Genomic DNA, 19,339 nt, shown 5'->3' with positions numbered 1-19,339 from the left:
TCCGAATTAATAATTACTATATGGACAACCGTTTATTATAAGTGGTATTTATAATTTGAGTCATGAATGCTGAAATTGTAGATCCGTTTCCAGACACTTTCTTCAAAAAGAGACCCCATCATAATAATTCCCCCCCCCCCAATAAAAAGAACTCTGTTCCAAATGAGCTTGCTAAAAATAAAAAGATTAAATCCAGTGGCACGTTATGAACGCCAAAAAAATCAAAGTGCATGTATTAAATTATCAGTATTAGTCGACTCCTGACGAGTATACCGTACCTACATACTTCAATCGCCCGGAAAGCTAACTATTTTTAAGTCAAACGAAGGAGAATTATTGCATTTTTCATTATCGTTAATTATCAGATAATTTTTGAACATAAAACTGAATAAATCAAGACTAAAAGAAATCCAACTCACGTCAACACTACGATAAAAACATTCGAAATTGTGAAATTATTTCGTTTTTATGGAGGAAAATGCAGTATTTTTACCAATTAAAATCATATTTATTATTCATACATGGGTTGTAAAATATGCTACATATTTTGTAATTCCATTCAGTTGCTTTCAGTCATAATTCAAGTCAAATGAAATGCATAAACATCGAGAATACATCAATTTTTTTTTAATATTCACGTCTAATCGGTAATTAGAAAAATTATTATTGGTGTACATATAGAATACATTTTTCTATGAAATATTCTAAATATATTACTGATTTTGCTTGTTGTTTTCAGGTTGTTTTTCAAAAAATATATATGTAACGAAGGCTCAGAATTTCACAATGTTATAAACGGAAAGTCTTTATCGTTGTGTTCGTCTAATTTGCTGTCTAATATCGATGTATCTGTCAATAATTATCCACGAATTATACCTTGGACCCCGATACCAATCTGTCTATAGTCAATCTAAGTTCTAACCCAATGACACTCTGTCTAGTATATCGATATAATATCAATTGATCGGATAATCAAATCTGTCAACAATTATCTCTTGATTATTCGTTCATTCTAATTCCATGAAAACCATAGACGGACCAATCCGTCTAATGACAATTTAAAACTTTGATAATTATCAGATTATGAGTAAACGTTCAATAACCTAATTATTTTATAGTTACCGTGATCATAAACAACATTACGCTACAAACTTCACAAACGTGAAAAAAGTGTAATGAACATGCCCTGTAATTACCGATATTATTTATAGAGAATTCAGTGGCGGATCGGGGGGGGGGGGTCCTTGGGGGTCTAGACCCCCCCCCCGTTGAAAAATTTATTCAATTTGTTTTTGTATAATATAAACAATCATTAACTTAGTCTGGCGATATATATTTCATTTTACAGTTTGGACCCTCCCGCCCCCGCCCATAAAAAAAATCCTGTATCCGCCCATGGAATTACTAGTACGTACAATTGGAATTTCCAAACAGCTCCTCGCTAATTAAGAGGAAGTAGAGCCCATTCAAAAGACCAGAGAGCAATCTGTCGATTTGCATTTGAATGGCATTTACATCGACGGGGAAGTCCCTTCTCAGGCTGCGTATACCCAGCTACGTGCTGTGTAATACAGACAATGGTAATCAGACAACAATGGAAATGCAAATCACATACCGCCATTATTACCACTGAGTCTACAGTGAACCAGCGAACGCTTTAAATAGGACGTGTTTTATTTGGAACCATTTTAGCAGTTTTTATAAAGATCGTGCCAGCTTTTCTGGAACCTGGTAAGTATTCGCATGTTCTGTTTTACCATCGGGTTAACTTAGTCTGTCGTTGCTGGCACTTAAACGATCCGTTACGTTTACAGTGTAGCATTTTCACAGTTCCGTGACCTCTGATCCAAGATGGTGCCCATCATACCCGTGTTTATAACTAGCAAAGGCGGAAGAGATTTTGAGAAAAATACAGAAAACTCACACAAAACAGAATAAGGTCTTGTAAAAAAGCAGTCACCTAGTATATCTAATTTTTGTCGACATATTGCCATATATTACAGATGGTTGCCGTTTTCGGGTGCCGGAAATCGGTCGATTTATCGGAATTTCACCGCGCCCTAGGGTGATCATAATACATTGCGTATATAACTCGTACCAGACTAATTCCGTGTATACGTATAAGTGTCGCTGAACTTTAATGTATATTTCATTGATTTGCATCGCATCAAAAACTGACCAGGATAAGATCGGGTCGGATGGTAATGGCGTGTTGGGGCAAACAGGTGTCGCCACCCGCAACCATTTTAATGTCATCATGTTGTGTGATACGGATAAACTCTGATTATACATAATCATTATAATCGGCAATGACAAGTGAAATCTCCCTTGTATTAATCATGGAGGTCTCTTTTCTACCTCCATGTATTAATTAATACCATCACACAGTGAACTACTAGGCCTACAGTAATAAATTAACACTTTAATATAGGCGATGGGGGGGGGGTCCTATTAAATAAATATATACAACAAAGCATCAAGGTCAATGACAATTTAAAGATCCCAGTTCTATTTGGTATATCTGTAGAGCGTTTGGAATCGTGTGGACTCTGGTTTTAAGAGGGCAGCTAGGGAGTGAAATAAACGCACATACTGATAGCATGGAACTATAAACCACAGGAGGAACAACCACTTCGTTTCCTTTTAACTCAAGGATGATAGTTGTCGCCATGTCAAATGTTTATTTTGACTGTTTATTTCGTCGTGGTTTATAGTTACAAGCTGATAGTAAATATATAGCGTAAGGTAACACACACATTGGTACGAGGACAATTTTCAGTGATACTTGAACTTAAAGATTGTCATAGTTGAATTAATATCGCACTCTGACAGCATAATCGCTATATGGCTTCCATCCGTCTGTGTATAAATACATGAAACGGGGTTTAACATATTTCTGCGCTATAGCCCAAGATGTTTTCATTCAACACTCAGATTAGTTAGCATCGGAATGTCAACTATTTGAATACAATTGTTTCAATGAGTTGGACCTTAGTTACCATGGCAACGCCGTTATATTATCTCGAGTATGTTTTCTAAATGTATGTTTTTTGACAGTTCGCGGATGTTTTGTTAATAGCTCTTGAGGCAACGGTCTGTATCAGTTGCGGTTGTGGTCTGATTATATTTTTAGACGTCAGAAAATGAGTTGCATTATTATAAATAAAACAAAAATATTTCCACACAAAATGAAAAATTGCAGTAACCCCGCCTCTTTGAATATCAAATTAAATTTAGTGATTTTTGAGATGACAAATGTAGTGTTATTCCAAATGTAGTGTTGCTTCACGATTTGGTTGAATCATGGAGGTAAAAAGTCGTACAGTCTTTTGTCTCCATGGTTGAATCTAAGCAATTGCAGCCGCAAGGAGTACAGTTTTGGGGCCGAGCTACTGACATACGTTGATATCTTGATATCGACAAACGCCAATACTAATAATCGTGTTAGTTTTACTTGGATGGTTTAAGTGTTTTATTACCGACGGTCATGAATGCGCCATAGATGCAATGATGACCGCCGAGATCTCGCTGAGAGCGAGAGGGTCACGTGACGTAGAGTGTCCCCTGTTCTAATATCATGGTCACAGTAGACACGATGGTTGGAAAGGTGAAACAATAATTTTATGCAATAAAAGTTGGCTAAGTTAATAACACGACTTATGAAAAACTTTCTTACACTAAAGATGACATGATCAGCTTGCTAGAGTATTTTATTGACAGCATATTTGTCGATTTGGGGGATATATTTTTCAACAAAGTATATTGTTTATGTTCTTCTTTTCATCAACAATCCCAAATTTAGTGAATATATTGGAATGATATCATCCAGAGACTATCCTCGGGGGCGGACATCCGGGCATTTACCAACGCCTGGCAACCCTCGCGGTGAACTTGAAAACAAAGACCAAAAACTCGCAGAAAACGGTACTTTGCGATGGTTGATGAGAGTCCCCTGAACAGTGTAACAAGATTAGCCCTACGTGTGTAACATATATGAATTTGGTTGTTCAGGATTACTTCAAAGTTGAGTTTGTGTTGTTTTCTCGAGTTTTCACCGGCTCCACCGGCGTTCCACAGCAGCGCGCACAGAGCCCATAGAAATACGTGGTACAGTGGTGCGCGTCTTAGCAACGTAGAAGGTCTGTGACGTAGCTCCGCCCCCGAGGATAGAAACCTGTGCTCGGTCTCATACTTAGATCTGTGCCTTGAATTTGATTCTACGGGCCTGTTTTCTATCAGACAATATGACAAGAGAGATACTTTTACTATCATTTACACCTTTATAGCCATGAATCTGGCTATACTAGTAGTAAAATGGGATGGACATAAAACATAGTACATCATAATGGTATGTGCATGCGTGTAATATCAAATAGCCCAACTTAAATTTCTGGAACAGACAAATTGAAGCAAATTTCCGCTAAATTCAAAGTGCCATCAAGAATTTTACGGATAAATCGAGCTTAATCTTTTTGACCCAAAACAGCGCTCATCAATTTGCCTATCATGATCCAAGTCATTTTACCGACAGCCTAATATAAATAACGCATACGCTGACAAAGAACTGACGTGGATCCAGGCATAACCATTGAAAGAATCACGCGCCCATATTATTCGGGTTGTAATAATAGGCGAAGTCATTATCGTGTGTGGATTTCCGTGTTTTGCTTTGAGAATCATTGTAATACAATTTTGTGCATGTTGTTTTCGTCACAGGCTCCAAAAAACACTGAACATGGGCGGTTCAAGTAGCAAACAGAAGCGGAATAAAAAGAAACGGCACTCGGCCCCGGATCTTCGTCCTTCTGCTATCCCACCTCAGCTTCATCACGCCAATACATCGCCGGCATTTTTCACTCTGCCGCCCGCGGGGACAAGCCAACCAACAACTAACTCGTATCCACAACCAACACAGTTTCACAAACAGCCAAATGTTAGACCACCGATGCCAACCCCACATGTGCCTGTCATACCGGCTCATGGTGTCTCAGCAAGCCGAGACCAGGCACTACATCCAGGTGCACAGCAAGGTAAGCCCTGTATCTACCTCATGAAGGGTTGACTCAAATAATGCAACGACTACATAAATACTAATATTTCATAAATGGCAATTATGTGGAAGACACTACTCGAGAATTCAAACTTTTGTTACCCATGATACACTGAACTGGTGTGTACGTACAATGAATTCAATGCGCATGTGCTTCACGTATTTATCGAACGAGCGTCATTTTTACGATAAACCGTTCGTTGTTTTTTTTCATCATCAAAGCATTTTTAAAAATTATTTTAATATTGCCCACGTTTTATTATGACCAGGACAAGCCGGAACCTTGTAGGCTTGCCAGTGTTTACCTTCGTCATATTAATCAAATTTATATTGACACACACACAGGTGACCAGAATATATATGTAGCTGTATTCTCATATACTGCGTTAAATGACGAAGATCTGACTTTCAAGAAAGGAGACAGGTTCAGAGTTCGCGATAAAGGGTGAGTTAAAAACTATAAACTGCGCATGCCCACAGAGTATTTAACGGGTTACTGATTTGGCGATGTGAATCAAATGATTTGTAGTTTTCTTAGGCCAGGGATTTGATCTGAGGTTTGGGAGGTTAGAAACAAACACGCACATTGCACAGTTAATGAAATGGAGAAATTCTATTCTTATTTGATTGATAGGTTTTCTCTGTGGCACATAAAAAACGCTGCTAAAATTCTATTTTGTGCATATTATTTGTGTTTTTCTCAAATACATATATTGACAGTGAACTTGCTGTTGATCAGTAATAAATCTAATATTATTACACTTATTTCGACACCCTATATTGTGACCGCTATAATGCGGTGGAATATGCGCACGTGTTAAACACACAGTGCGTAAAAATCGAACTTAACATCAAATTTTAATAATATTAATAATTTGATTAATTACGTCACTCATATGCGTTCGATCGGAATTTAGCAAAACAAGAATGAGTCAATTGAATATTCCATATTATCTCCCAAAATAATGACTCTTGTACTACAATAATACGCATCACACCCAGTGATACAGCAACGTTCGAGACACATCATTTCGGAAAATGCCCCGAGTATTACTGTAACCTTGGTAGGCTGGGCAATCATTAAAGTGATTTTATTGCTATAGTTTTTGTATTTACTTCCGTGTATCATTCGGTTCACTTTGACCCGCTGTGTTTGTCCCGCCCTGGAGTCCGATGTGAACGTTATTTATGGGTCACTGGTTACTATACTCATTGGATCTAGTCCAGCAGTAAATATATTAAAATTAAATATTAAAATTAAATAAAATTGAATGAGTTATGTATTGAAATGGATTGTTTGTTCTAGTATTAAGAATTTCCATGTTTGTAGCTAGCTGACCGGAGTCATATTTCATGTCGCACACATGATATCGCGAGTTGTACATTTGACGGAATTTGTTAGGCGCTGGTCTAAACAACATCAATGTCTTACATGAGGGTTTCTACACTTGTAAACCATTTACTTTTTCTTATTTACTAATATTTTACCTGTATTTACTAATGTGTCATTATCAAAGTTTGTTACCCGGTTGATGTTGTTCTTGATAAAACAGTCAATGGGGTACCTTCCTAGCTCACCATCATAAACAGCCATTTTTGGTGTGAATTTGTAGAGACCAAGAATGAACCAACAAAATGAAAGATGGAGATCCTCAGCTTTCATCACCCTAAATATCACTGCCGTATACAGTAATGGGTCTTATCAGTTTGTCAAATAGTAGCCACTATATTTCTATTTCGCTAAACGGTAGCTACCCCCGCACTCGGGCCATCACGCTAAGTTTTAGTCTGGCGCGTGTAGAGTGCTACGGTGAACTCCCAACTCGTGCTTATCATACGAATCTGGGGTTGAAAATGCGGATAAAAACACTGACAAATGATGAATTGGTTACCTGCATTCATTGCGTTGCATCATGGCCTGATTTGGGGTCAGAGGTCACAAGGATCAATACAGCAAATATAATGAAACAAATTGTGGTACAGCTGTTCCGGAATGACGTGAAGGTATCCAGGCAGAGCTCCAGAAGGAGTACCTACACTTTATGCAATTTTTTTTAAATTATGCTAATTTATTCATGACGTAGCAGTTTCTGTGCTCATGAATATTCATTAATTTGTGGGTCAATACATTTTAAAAGGGGCGATATATTATTTTTGGGGGTAGAGTTAGAAAGGGGGATTAGCAATCCTTAGGGGGTCAATACAAAAGAAGGGACCCATTTGGAGAGCAGCCATGCTCCTCGTATCTTCGTATCTGTTGTTGCACGTGATACTACAGCTGTCAACTGTGTTCGTTCTTCGACTGGCTTGTAGGGTAGTATTGTTGTGTTATGTAGCTATGTGGGTAGTCATGCAAATTAAATAATTTGTTGTCATATTTAGCTTTATTGCCAAATGGTGTTTGCGAGAAAAAGATGGGCAGGCAAGGGAATTGAACCCAGGTCCTCCTGATCACTATGTAGAGAACTGACCCACAAGACCACAATGGATTGACTGGATGTGTTTGTATTTGATAAGACTATATAGTGTGTGTATATATATATATAGAAATACAACATATTTCTATTATTGAGTTACAATTGTCCAAAAAATTGCCAATTTTGTGTTTTTACTTGTGTAAACTATATGCATGCCATAACCCGTTAGTGTACATCTTGCCAATTGGGTGTTTGCCATTTGCGTTGCCCATACCTGACCCGACCCTAACCCTAATGCCAAGACACGTTCCTGTTTATAATTGCTTAATAATGATACTCTGTTGTGCACTGTCTGCGGGTAAGTTGCATTGATGTCAACTGATTAAACAAGTCGCGTTTAATTATTTTACACCATTACAAGTTGTTAAATTGAGAGAATAAATGTCTCAACAAATATTAAATACTTAGTTTGATGTAAACAACTCACGTTTGATTAATTCCCACAATTACAGGTTGTTAAATTGAAAGAATAATTGTGCGGACAAATATTTTAGACTTATTTTTGTGTAGACATCTCTCGTTTGATTAATTCCCACAATTACATGTTGTTAAATTGAGAGAATAAATGTGCGGACAAATATTTTAGACCTATTTTGGTGTAGACAGCTCTCGTTTAATTATTTTACACCATACAAGTTGTTAAATTGAGAGAATAAATGTATGGACAAATATTTTAGACTTATTTTGGTGTAGACAACTCTCGTTTAATTATTTTACACCATTACAAGTTGTTAAATTGAGAGAATAAGTGTGCGGACAAATATTTTAGACTTATTTTGGTGTAGACAGCTCTCGTTTGATTAATTCCCACAATTACAAGTTGTTAAATTGAGAGAATAAATGTGCGGACAAATATTTTAGACTTATTTTGGTGTAGACAGCTCTCGTTTAATTATTTTACACAATTACAAGTTGTTAAATTGAGAGACTAAATGTGTGGACAAATATTTGAGACTTATTTTGGTGTAGAAAAGTCGCATTTAATTTACTTCCACAAATTACAAATTGTTAAATTGTGAGAATAAATGTGTGGACAAATATTTTAGACTTATTTTGGTGTAGACAACTCTCATTTAATAATTTTACACCATTACAAGTTGTTAAATTGAGAGAATAAATGTATGGACAAGTATTTGAAACTTATTTTGGTGTAGACAACTCTCATTTGATTAATTCCAACAATTACAAGTTCTTAAATTGACAGAATGAATGTATGGACAAATATTGACCATTATATTTGTGAGTAAATACATGTTGTTTAATTAATTTCCACCTCTACAAGGTTGAGAGAATAAATGTGTCGACAAATATTTGATACTTATTTAGGTGTAAGAACTCGTATTTGACCAACTTCCACCATTGCAAGTTGTTAAAATAATGAAATAAATATACTGGCATCATTGGATATTTGATTTAATTGTGAAACTTTCTAACAAAATGTTAACTGCTGGCTTCGAACCCTCAATCAACAATTCCGCAGACACAGTATAAATTCCACAACACCACAGAAGATATTCGTCTGTTGCCTGAATTGTTTTCCTAATATAGGGAACGCCATCGACACTTTAACAAAACTTACCTTGACTTGGGTCTTGCTCATCTCTTGTCACAATCTGGAAACTGTTGAACAAATTGCGCGTCGTCCAGTTTAAGACGTTAGTTATTTTATTATTTATTCATTCAGTTTTGTATGGTGGAGTTTTGTGAGGTTTATTATTTTTTTGCGACGTTCTTTGTTTACTTGTTTACGGTTTGAGAGATTTCAGTTTATTTGATTTACGTTTTTACGGTAGCTCTGAGCGGGACTCGAACCCACTGTCTTTTCAAGCTAATTTTGTTTTATTAACACAGTTCGTGACCCTCGGCGTCACCCGACTGACTATATGAGCGTTCTGTTCAACTGTTAAGCTAGGATTTATTACCGTTATTATCATTATATTGTCACGTGATTTGTTTTACCTTATGTGTAATGTCTTAAGTATCTTTATTGTAATTTGTATATACCAATTCGTATATACCGAGGAAACGACCCCGATTGAAGGTCATGTATTTTATGACGTCACCAATTCGTGTGTAGGTACTGCTTCTAGATCTGTGCCGGTATCCATGTCGTGTCACGTGACTTTGACGATTGGATCCCGGGTACTAGCATTTTTTTTTATTGTTAATCTTTCTAATTATGGGACGCGATTGAGTCAAGATACCTCGTCTTAACACAAACTACATCGCATACTATACATCATGTATTTGGGATATGTACAGACACTAAACTTCTCCGATTGGGTTGATTCAACCAAGAACTTCAGGCGCATACAACCATAGAATGTTCCGAAATAGCGCAGAATACACAGGGGATGGCCCTGTGACAGCCAGGCCGTGTAGCTATGTGGCATACGTGTGAACACAGTCAGCTGGCGCACACGTGATAATACAATAAATACGATATTTACTATATGGGGGCCGCCATCTTGAATGACGCATAAAACTAAATAAGAGACAAGTTGTGAAACGCGTTTTTCAGATTCCTACAAATCAGGACAAAAATACCAATCTTTCACAAAAATACGGTCCGTTGGGGTTATATTAAGCCAACCGATAACAGAATTCGGCCGAATTCGTCGTTTTTGTGTGGAAAAATCCCTTGCATCCTAAAAATTGGCATTCCAGCACAGCAGCCAATCAGCGACGGCCTAACGCTTAGATGACAATTTCGGTTTCAAATACCCCGGCTTAGTGTTCTACGTTCTTCGCGTAATTAGGTGTTCGTATGCAAGGGATTTTTCCACACAAAAACGACGAATTCGGCCGAATTTTCTTATCGGTTGGCTTATTATAACCCCAACGGACCTTATTTTTGTGAAAGATTGGTATTTTTGTCCTGATTTGTAGGAATCTGAAAAACGCGTTTCACAACTTGTCTCTTATTTAGTTTTATGCGTCATTCAAGATGGCGGCCCCCATATAGTAAATATCGCATTTATTTTATTATATCAGATGTGCGCCAGCTGACTGTGCGTGTGAATGGGTTCGGGGCGTGCATGCAGTACATTTTTTTACTTTGATTTACACACTTTTCTGTGGTTTACTTCCTGTTAGCAGCAGTCACGAGTTTATCATAGAGATTTATTCATCATGTGAAACCAAATGCGGAAAAAGTGCGCAGATCTTTACAACGCCTAATGCTAGAAAATGATGTCAACGCCACAGCAATTTTGAATGCACGTGTGTTATTTAAAGTGGGAGGGTCGTCGCCTGCGCAGGCGCGGGAATTGAGTCGCAAGTGACGATAACAACACACGCTAAAAACGCAAAGGCTCATGGGTAGACGTTTGTTTGTAAACAATGACATGCTATGGCCATCTGACGCATGCGCAAATGTTTGTCCATGCTTGCCCAAAGAAAACGTTGTCTTTACTAATTCAAAAGATTATATATTAAAGACTGCCACCGATAACAGCAGTACATATTGTTCATAATTCCTATGATTATACAAATCAAATTTAATTTGCCTGTGTTTGGTTTCTCTACAGCCAAGGTCCATGGTGGATAGCAACATTATTGTCAACGAGCAGAGAAGGCTATATTCCTAGTAACTATGTCGAGGAGGAAGTTAACATGAAGTCACAGAAGTGAGTTTTATTGACCTGTTACTGAGTAACTTCAAATTATATGTACAAATCCCAAATGTAGACACTACTTTTTATTAAACGCTATCATTTTCCCCGCCAAAATGTTGGCGTCACATTTTTCTGATTTTTATGTACTTTTCTATCATTTCTTAGTTAATTTTAGACCATAATGTCTCACTGGCTACAAATTTTGTTCAAAATTTATTTATTTTGTGAAAAGTTGATTTTGGCACTAACGGGGTTAACAACAGAGTAGCTGCCAGTGCAGCGAACTTGAACATGTGTTATTTTAAGTATAAGTGTACTGATATTCTACCGATGATCATAGCGAAAGTGTTTTATACTGCGTATTAGTGACAATGTTCAGTGTAATTGAAGGACAGCATGTTTAGTTTCTGATGTATCACTAATGCAATTTGGTCATCGACATGGAGTATCAAACATCAATATTAAATTCATATGATTTGTTCCCATAGTTCAGTGCGCATATCCCCCACATTCAACACTTGATCCTATGTGTATTCATTTAGTTCTTATTTGCTATTATTGTTTGTTTTAGGTGGTTTTTTGGCGACATTAACAGACGGGAAGCTGAAAGAGGGCTCATGTCACGCTTTAGTGAAAGAGGTGCATTCCTAATCAGAGAAAGTGAAAGATTTCCCGGTAAATAAATAAATTAATTTATTAATTAATTAATTAATTAATTTATTTATTTATTCATTTATTTATTTATTTATTTATTTATTTATTTATTTATTTATTTATTTATTTATTTATTTATTTATTTATTTATTTATTTATTTATTTATTTATTTATTTATTTATTTATTTATTTATTTATTTATTTATTTATTTATTTATTTATTTATTTATTTATTTATTTATTTATGTATTCATTAATTCATTCATTCATTCATTCATCCATTAATTAATTAATTAATTAGGTATACTGGTTATTACTTGTAATTTACAATTTGTGTTTTCTTTGTGTCGTTGTCGCTAGGTTGCTATACGCTGTCCCTACTGGACCATGATCTCAGTACCGGCAAAGTCGTTAAACATTTTAAAATACGAGCTTTAGACAAAGGGGGATTTTACATTTCTCCGAAAATGACATTTGCGTCTTTACAAGATCTAGTTTTTTATTACAAAGGTGAGTATCCTTGGTCCACACACGGTTTTAGTAACCGTGGTCTACATTATATATTGAGCGTCTGTCTTTGTATGACGTCATAGTATGATTATAACTAAAATATAACTCACACATGTATGTAACAATTGACGACAATGAAAACCAATCGTAATATTTTTCACAATTCAACTTCCTTGAAATATAATTTAAATTTGTTAGATTTACTATAAATATTCAGATCCAACAAATATACGGTCACTACACAAAACTGTCATTTCTTTTGGGCATCTATGGCATCTTCCATTCTCTAGATTTTTTTAAAGACAAAAATGAACACAAAACTGATTTTGACAATAAAATTCAAAAATACATTACAAATATTTGATAACGAATGATAATTTTCATAATTATAAATTAGATGTACTAGTAAATTACAAAAATTATTCTCGGTATTTTGGCACTGCATTTATTTTGAAATATGAGTGAAAGCCGCTATTTAAAACTCGACTCAAGTATGAACAATAACTTTAAAAATACATCGAAAAAGTTCTACAATTTCATAAAAGATTTTTTTGCAGCGTTCTTCCCTCATCAAGTGGTGTAAATTTAGACACTAAAGATAAAAATGTAAAAACATGCCTCAGAGAAACAAAATACGGTTATATAGTAAGTTGTACCTTACGGGGACGTGAAATGACGACATTATCACCAGTCTTATACATATTTTATACCGTACTTTCATTCCCTCTTTAGATGCACCACACGGTCTGCCGACCAGGCTAGTCGAGCCTTGTGCCAAAATGACACCAATGGTGCCTGGCATCACGTGGGAGACACCAAGAGAGTCGATACAACTACAAAAACGTATCGGTGATGGCCAGTTCGGGGAGGTATTCAAAGGTATGTGCCCATGCATTGACTATTGATGAATGAATGAAAGAAATATAATATTATTATTAATAACATTACACATCCTTATACGAATCATATTCCACAATTTCATGTGTGTCAACTACGACTCCGCCTTGTGTCAACACAACGTATATAGCGTCTCGATTGCAATGCATCTTATCGTGTGTAACGTTAGGCCCGTCGTAATAAATAGACGAGCGCCCTCTGTGTTTTACTCTTCAAAAGTATACTGCGTTTATTATACTTTATATGTTACATTTCAAACTGTTGTAGGAGTCTGGAATCGGCGGACGCCAGTCGCTGTTAAATGCATGAAGGCAGGATCTATGTTCCCACAGGAATTTTTAAAAGAAGCGGAGATAATGAAGAATCTGCGACACGATCATTTACTACAACTTCTTGCAGTCTGCTCAGACAGAGTAAGTTTTCAAATATTCCAAATAACTTGTATTTACAGTAAAGTAAATATAGAGATAATCAGATATATTTAAGTTATTATTTTTTTGCTTTGCTGGTTTTCCATTTTAGACGTTTTTTTACGTCACACCGTTACTTTTCTTTGTTCTGACATCTGATCGCTTCTAGGTCACTCTATAATTTTCTAACCATGGCGTTTTTATCTCAAATCATACTGTCTTCTATATTGCGTCACGTCGCTTCTTTTCTCCATTTTTTACTTACCTTATATCGTCTCTTTTCAGGAACCTATTTACATCGTCACAGAATTAATGAGCAATGGCAGTTTACTTGAATATCTTAGGAATGAGCGTGACGAGGAGCGGATGCTTACTGAGGGACAACTCATAGACATGATGGCACAGGTAAACCTAGAAGATGTAGCATATGTTTATGTCTGCATTTGAACGTGTAACTCTCGAATAGTACATACTGATAATTTGACCTTTTGAATGCAATGACTTTCCCGGTTTCTTTAAACTTGCAATTAACAAGTGTTCAATTATGTATCCCAGGTGGCATCAGGAATGCAATATCTGGAGGCCAATAATTATATTCATAGAGACTTAGCTGCTAGGAATGTTCTCGTTGGAGAGAATAATCTCTGTAAAGTTGCCGACTTTGGACTGACTCGACTAATAAACGGAGAATACATTGCACAAAGAGGTATTGTATATTGCATGCATTTGAGTGTTTCAATGCGATCACGTGATACAATGTCCGACTACGTCATCTAATCCGCCATCATGTTTTTCCCAGTATGTAAATTATGAACAATTTGTAGTCGGTTGATTCAACCATCTAATAACATAATTGAATTATTAATTTAGTAATTAATAATTGTATTTATTTATATTTAAGACACGAAGTTTCCAGTGAAATGGACGGCGCCAGAAGCAGCTAACTATCAGCGGTTTACCATTAAATCTGACGTCTGGTCGTTTGGAATATTGATGTTTGAAATAATCACTAAAGGACGAGTACCTTATGCAGGTAAGACACGTTCAGTTCTCCGTGCTGAATTGTACTTCACCGTAACGATTAAGTTACGGAAGATGCTGTCTCGGTACGTCGTCAGTCTGCCATCTTGTTGGTTTCTTGTCCCTAGAATAGTCTCTCTATTTACCGCATAGTCAATATTTACTTTTACTGTGTAATATTGAACTTTGTTTCTTCTTGTAGAAATTTCGACATGCATGAGCACCATCTGTGTTTGAATTTGTTTAGGTAGATATCTGCTTGAATTATTGAATGTACTCTGTTTGCAGCCTATGACGTCTGAAGTAGGATGTGCCATATACAAACTGCAGTAATTGCGGTATTCGCTAGATATCCGAGTCATAATTTGTTTGCAAATAGTCGAACATTAGCGAACAGTTCTGTGGAATCGGTTGTGATTGAGTTTTTACCTTGCCCGTACCATCAAAGATGGAAGGGAAAGGTATATTGAGGGAAAAATTTTGTCCGGCGTTGTCGTCGTCGTCGTTGTTGTTGTCGTCATCGTCATTAATAATTGTTATTGTGTGCATAATAACTTTACTAATTCTATTCCAAACTTTATCAAACTTGGTCACCTTATTCATCAGTATAAAGTCTTCCCTGAGTTTGAACAACAGATGTCCTGTATGAAAATATCATGCAAAAATTGAGAAAATCTGATAAAATATTTTGACTGTTTCTACTTGACTGATCACTGGTGATACACATCAAAGGTCACTGATCTCAGTGGAAATATGCATTGTTGTCTGTGTTCAATGAAGCAAATGATTTATCTTGTAATAATATCCTTGGTAATGTATCTCAGAATCCCATACTGGGTTTCAAAACCAACTCATGGAGATTTTGCACAGTCTGATACACATTTGCAAACCTACCAATAAAATCTTTACAGAAAACAAGATGTCAGAAAATCAAAATAAGAACTGCTATGAACTGGGTGCCAAACTTTGATCAAGATCTGAAGCTAATAGAAAATCTGTTTAGTCAAAAGTTATCAAATCAAAAACAATACATAAAAAATACATTAAAAGCAAAACATTTCATCCACATTTTAAAAAGAAAACTATTCTAAAATATATGTATTCTGTATTTGACAAACAGTTCATTCGACAAATGAAAACTCACAGGAATATGTTTCAGCTATTAGAACAGAATGATAGAGTTTTTATAATACTAGTTTAAAAACGCACTTCAGAGATTGCAGTGTTTGAAGATGAAGTTTCTCAGGAGGCAACAGTACTGTTGACTTCTCCCTCCACTGGACACCAACTATTTAAGTTGATTTGCATACAAATCAGAGCTTGCAACATGATAGCTATTCATAAAGGGTGTTTTTTTTTTACTTTTCATATAATACAGTAGTCACACAATGAGGCAGTTCATATTTGTCTCAGTGAATCATTCATTTTTGACAGACACCTGTACAAAATACTTGAACTAAAGCCAGCTAATTTTTTCTGTTATCTTGCATGTTTTATGAATCTATTCACATCTAAATGCAGCACTTTTTTTTGCAATGAGACATTTGTTTTTATTCTAAAATATATCAATTACTTTCAATAAAGCTGGAAATTATGTTCCTTAAAATAATTAAACAAATAAGGCACCAATGTTTTTGTAAGATATTTACATCTTTTAAGGACATTCAGTAGACTGATTCCCCACTGTTGGTTCAACCCCAAAACTTGTTTGTATTCAAAATTAATTATGACAATGCATATTTATATTGAAACAAACTATGATAAAGGGAATTATATTATATAACAAAGGGCAAGGTCACCAGAGTTCAACTATGTTTTAAATCTTAGGGCGTAATTTCGTAATCTTTATGCTAGTTGTGCTCAGTATGTTCCGAAACAGGATACGATGTCAGGCTCATAGATTGTTCCGTTAAAAAAAATACAGCTGCTGAGTGAGAAACGCATAACTTGCGCGTTAAACACGCATAACTCGCGCGTTAAACACACATAACTCGCGCGTTAAACACGCATAACTCGCGCGTTAAACACGCATATCTCGCGCGTTGAACGCGCATAACTCGCGCTTAAACACGCATAACTCGCGCGTTAAACACGCATAACTCGCGAATGTCATAACTACAGTTTACGGTTCATGGTTCAATTGACTGCATATGGTTTAACTTTAAATGAAATATTTATGTGTTGTTGTGATTTTTATGCAAGTTGGACTATATAGATTTTGATAGCATTTAAATTTGAAACAAAGTAAGATGGTTCGAACTTTGGTCTACTGTAGATCCAGGTGCCGAATCACCCTGAGGTAGTCCACAGTGTGCTAGTTTATCTGTCTAGAAAACTACTTTCGACTATAGCTGATGCTAATGCTTTCAATCACTAACATATCATTTTTGTCAATCAGTTCAGAAATTTCGTTGTTTTTCTTTGCAGCACTGGGAACGCAGGAGACGCTTAACTTTCTTGCCAGGAATGAACGCATGGCAAAGCCCCACGAATGTTCGAACGCCCTCTACGAGCTGATGCTGAAATGCTGGGAGCAGGAACCTTTCAACAGACCAACATTTGAATTTATGTTCAGTTATTTAGACGCATTTTCAATTTCTTCACAAGAACAGTATTCGGAAGATTATACATAAGCAGACCATGGTGTTTAACTATAACACTTGCACAGTGGGCGACTTCGTTCGTTACAATTACGTCACATCCGGAATTACCCAATATGCAGCGTGTGTGAATGTGGAGGAAAGTGACGTTACAATGTGAATGATTAGAGCACAGCGTGGAGTGCAGCTAATCGATGTATATACTATTTTATATCAAAACATTATTTTCGAATCATAGGTGTCGCCCATTTAAAATCATGGGCGGGGTGGCTGTAAATTTTGTTAAACCAATAAATTGCAAGCTGGACACTGAGAGAAAACAAAATTCAAGAAAGGTGTTTCAGGAACAAAATTATGGTACATTCTAAAACATATAAAAATGGGAAAATTATAAACTGCGAAAAAAATCCTTGGTCACACTTTTGAAGCCACCCTGACGATTTCAAATTGTTGGCCCCTTACACACGACAAAATGTTGATAATTACAAATGTATATCCTCGTCTACTTATTTATCGGAATTATCAAGCGATCGTTTTTGTAACCCAGGCAACATGAATATTCAGTAACAGACGTGTTGTAAGTTTAAGTTTAATAAGATCAAATAATGCAGAGCACGTATCACTTACACGTCAACATACGGGTATTATGTGCAATGACCGAAAACATAGTATCCGTATTGTTATCGTCGTATGGGTCACGGTGGGTTCTGAACTCACGTATAGAATTCTAACACAGTTTCTGATCTGAGTAATATTTTCGGTTTTTTATTATTATTGTATATATTTGTTTTCACAACTCAAAACATTTATATCATCGTCTCGTGCTGCTTTGTGTTTGTTGTCACATATTAAGGCTAATACTGTAAAATACATTATTTTCGCTTGGAATTAATTTTCGCTGAAGGAAAAAATCAGTGAAAATAAATACATACAAAACAGGAAAAATTCTTTTCAACGAAAATTAATTTCAGCTAAAAAAAGTATTTTACAGTAGGATCTTGTTTAATGCGATGTTCTGTGTCGTCATTGTAAGCAACTTGGTTTTGCCTGATTATCTCTGTCTATCCATGTAGTGCTAGCCAGTAGGTGACACATTATTGTTTCAGCCTGAGAATCAAGTCGACTCTTATCCAAATCGTAGCCATTACTGGACGCACTCTGGCTATCTACTGGTGAATCAATGGCTATCTAATCAATGGCTATCTAATCAATGGCGTCCTCTGTTGTTCTACCTTTGTATATGCTATATGGTCACAATATGAAGAAATCTAATGTTATTTTTATAGAACTATTTGTATAAACATCACTTGTATATTTGTTAACATTATGCAGTATACTCTGGTTATCATGACGGCCTGTTTTTGAGACGACTCGTGTCACAAAATAATTTACATTGTACTTTCATGGCTGCCGGTCGGCATTTGGATGTCATTGTCGTTCACAAATTGCGTACGCTATTTGAAAAATCATAAGAAAGCATTCGAGACTTGGATATAGAAGTGTCTCTTTTTTTCCATAACTGACAGTTTAACTGAAACTGTATGACATATCATATATGTCTGAATCGGCGTCGCTTCCATCTTCTTTTTAACTTACTCAATTCTTAAAGCACGTGAACTTAGGTGCACCCTCTATGTTTATATCCTCGTTCGCAGAAAGAAATTGTAATTCTGTTCTCCTTCATATTGTATGTATCAACTTTAAGCTGCGCTTTGTAAGTTATTTTTTTAAATGTAACAATCATGTTTATCAAAGTTAATTTTTAAAATATCACTTTTTTCATAATATGACAATAAAATTTCAGAGAGCAATATATGGTGTTGTATATTATTTTTCACTGGATATTTTCCACAACAATAAATCTTCAATAAGAATTTTCCATACATGATATGAATATGAATTTCAGTTTATACTTTACTAGCTGTCTTTTGCTCACACTTGTGGCCTCGTACCGTCCACTGGTGCGTAATTGGATTAGCATCCAGGACACGCACAACGGTAGACAAGAACAGATTGCCACAGCACAAACTTTCGACCAGAGCCCGATTTTGATATGAATTTTCTTCTTAAGGTTTACACGGTGCAGTCTTGTCCTCGCATTCA

General features: G+C 35.9%; 1 protein-coding gene across 2 annotated transcripts; it reads left to right on the top strand.

Annotated features, from left to right (window-relative positions):
* The first annotated feature begins 1,610 nt into the window (after positions 1-1,610).
* On the top strand, positions 1,611-19,124 carry LOC100375796 (tyrosine-protein kinase STK-like). 2 transcript variants are annotated; one of them, XM_085492845.1, is made up of 12 exons: positions 1,611-1,731; positions 4,717-5,030; positions 5,396-5,495; positions 11,058-11,156; positions 11,716-11,783; positions 12,160-12,309; positions 13,042-13,188; positions 13,474-13,619; positions 13,902-14,021; positions 14,172-14,322; positions 14,518-14,649; positions 17,064-19,124. In XM_085492845.1, exons 2-12 carry the CDS (start codon positions 4,736-4,738, stop codon positions 17,267-17,269), a joined length of 1,614 nt encoding a protein of 537 aa, XP_085348971.1. In that variant the 5' UTR covers positions 1,611-1,731; positions 4,717-4,735; the 3' UTR covers positions 17,270-19,124. The 2 variants fall into 2 exon arrangements, with proteins under 2 accessions (XP_085348971.1, XP_006811442.1); XM_006811379.2 differs by having other exon boundaries at positions 11,716-11,819.
* Positions 19,125-19,339: the final 215 nt, after the last annotated feature.

Source organism: Saccoglossus kowalevskii, chromosome 18 (genome assembly GCF_978046115.1).
Source record: "Saccoglossus kowalevskii chromosome 18, keSacKowa6.1, whole genome shotgun sequence".
Taxonomy (NCBI): domain Eukaryota; kingdom Metazoa; phylum Hemichordata; class Enteropneusta; family Harrimaniidae; genus Saccoglossus; species Saccoglossus kowalevskii.
The sequence above is the reverse complement of the archived record's forward strand: the minus strand, read 5'-3'. Positions and strand labels throughout refer to the sequence as shown.

Bases quoted from the DNA above. Each gene is read 5' to 3' on its own strand.
- LOC100375796 (XM_006811379.2), top strand. From the start codon at position 4,736: ATGGGCGGTTCAAGTAGCAAACAGAAGCGGAATAAAAAGAAACGGCAC. The intron at 11,157-11,715 runs GTGAGTTTTATT...TGTTTGTTTTAG, and splicing joins GTTAACATGAAGTCACAGAA to GTGGTTTTTTGGCGACATTA. The intron at 11,820-12,159 runs GTAAATAAATAA...CGTTGTCGCTAG, and splicing joins AGAAAGTGAAAGATTTCCCG to GTTGCTATACGCTGTCCCTA.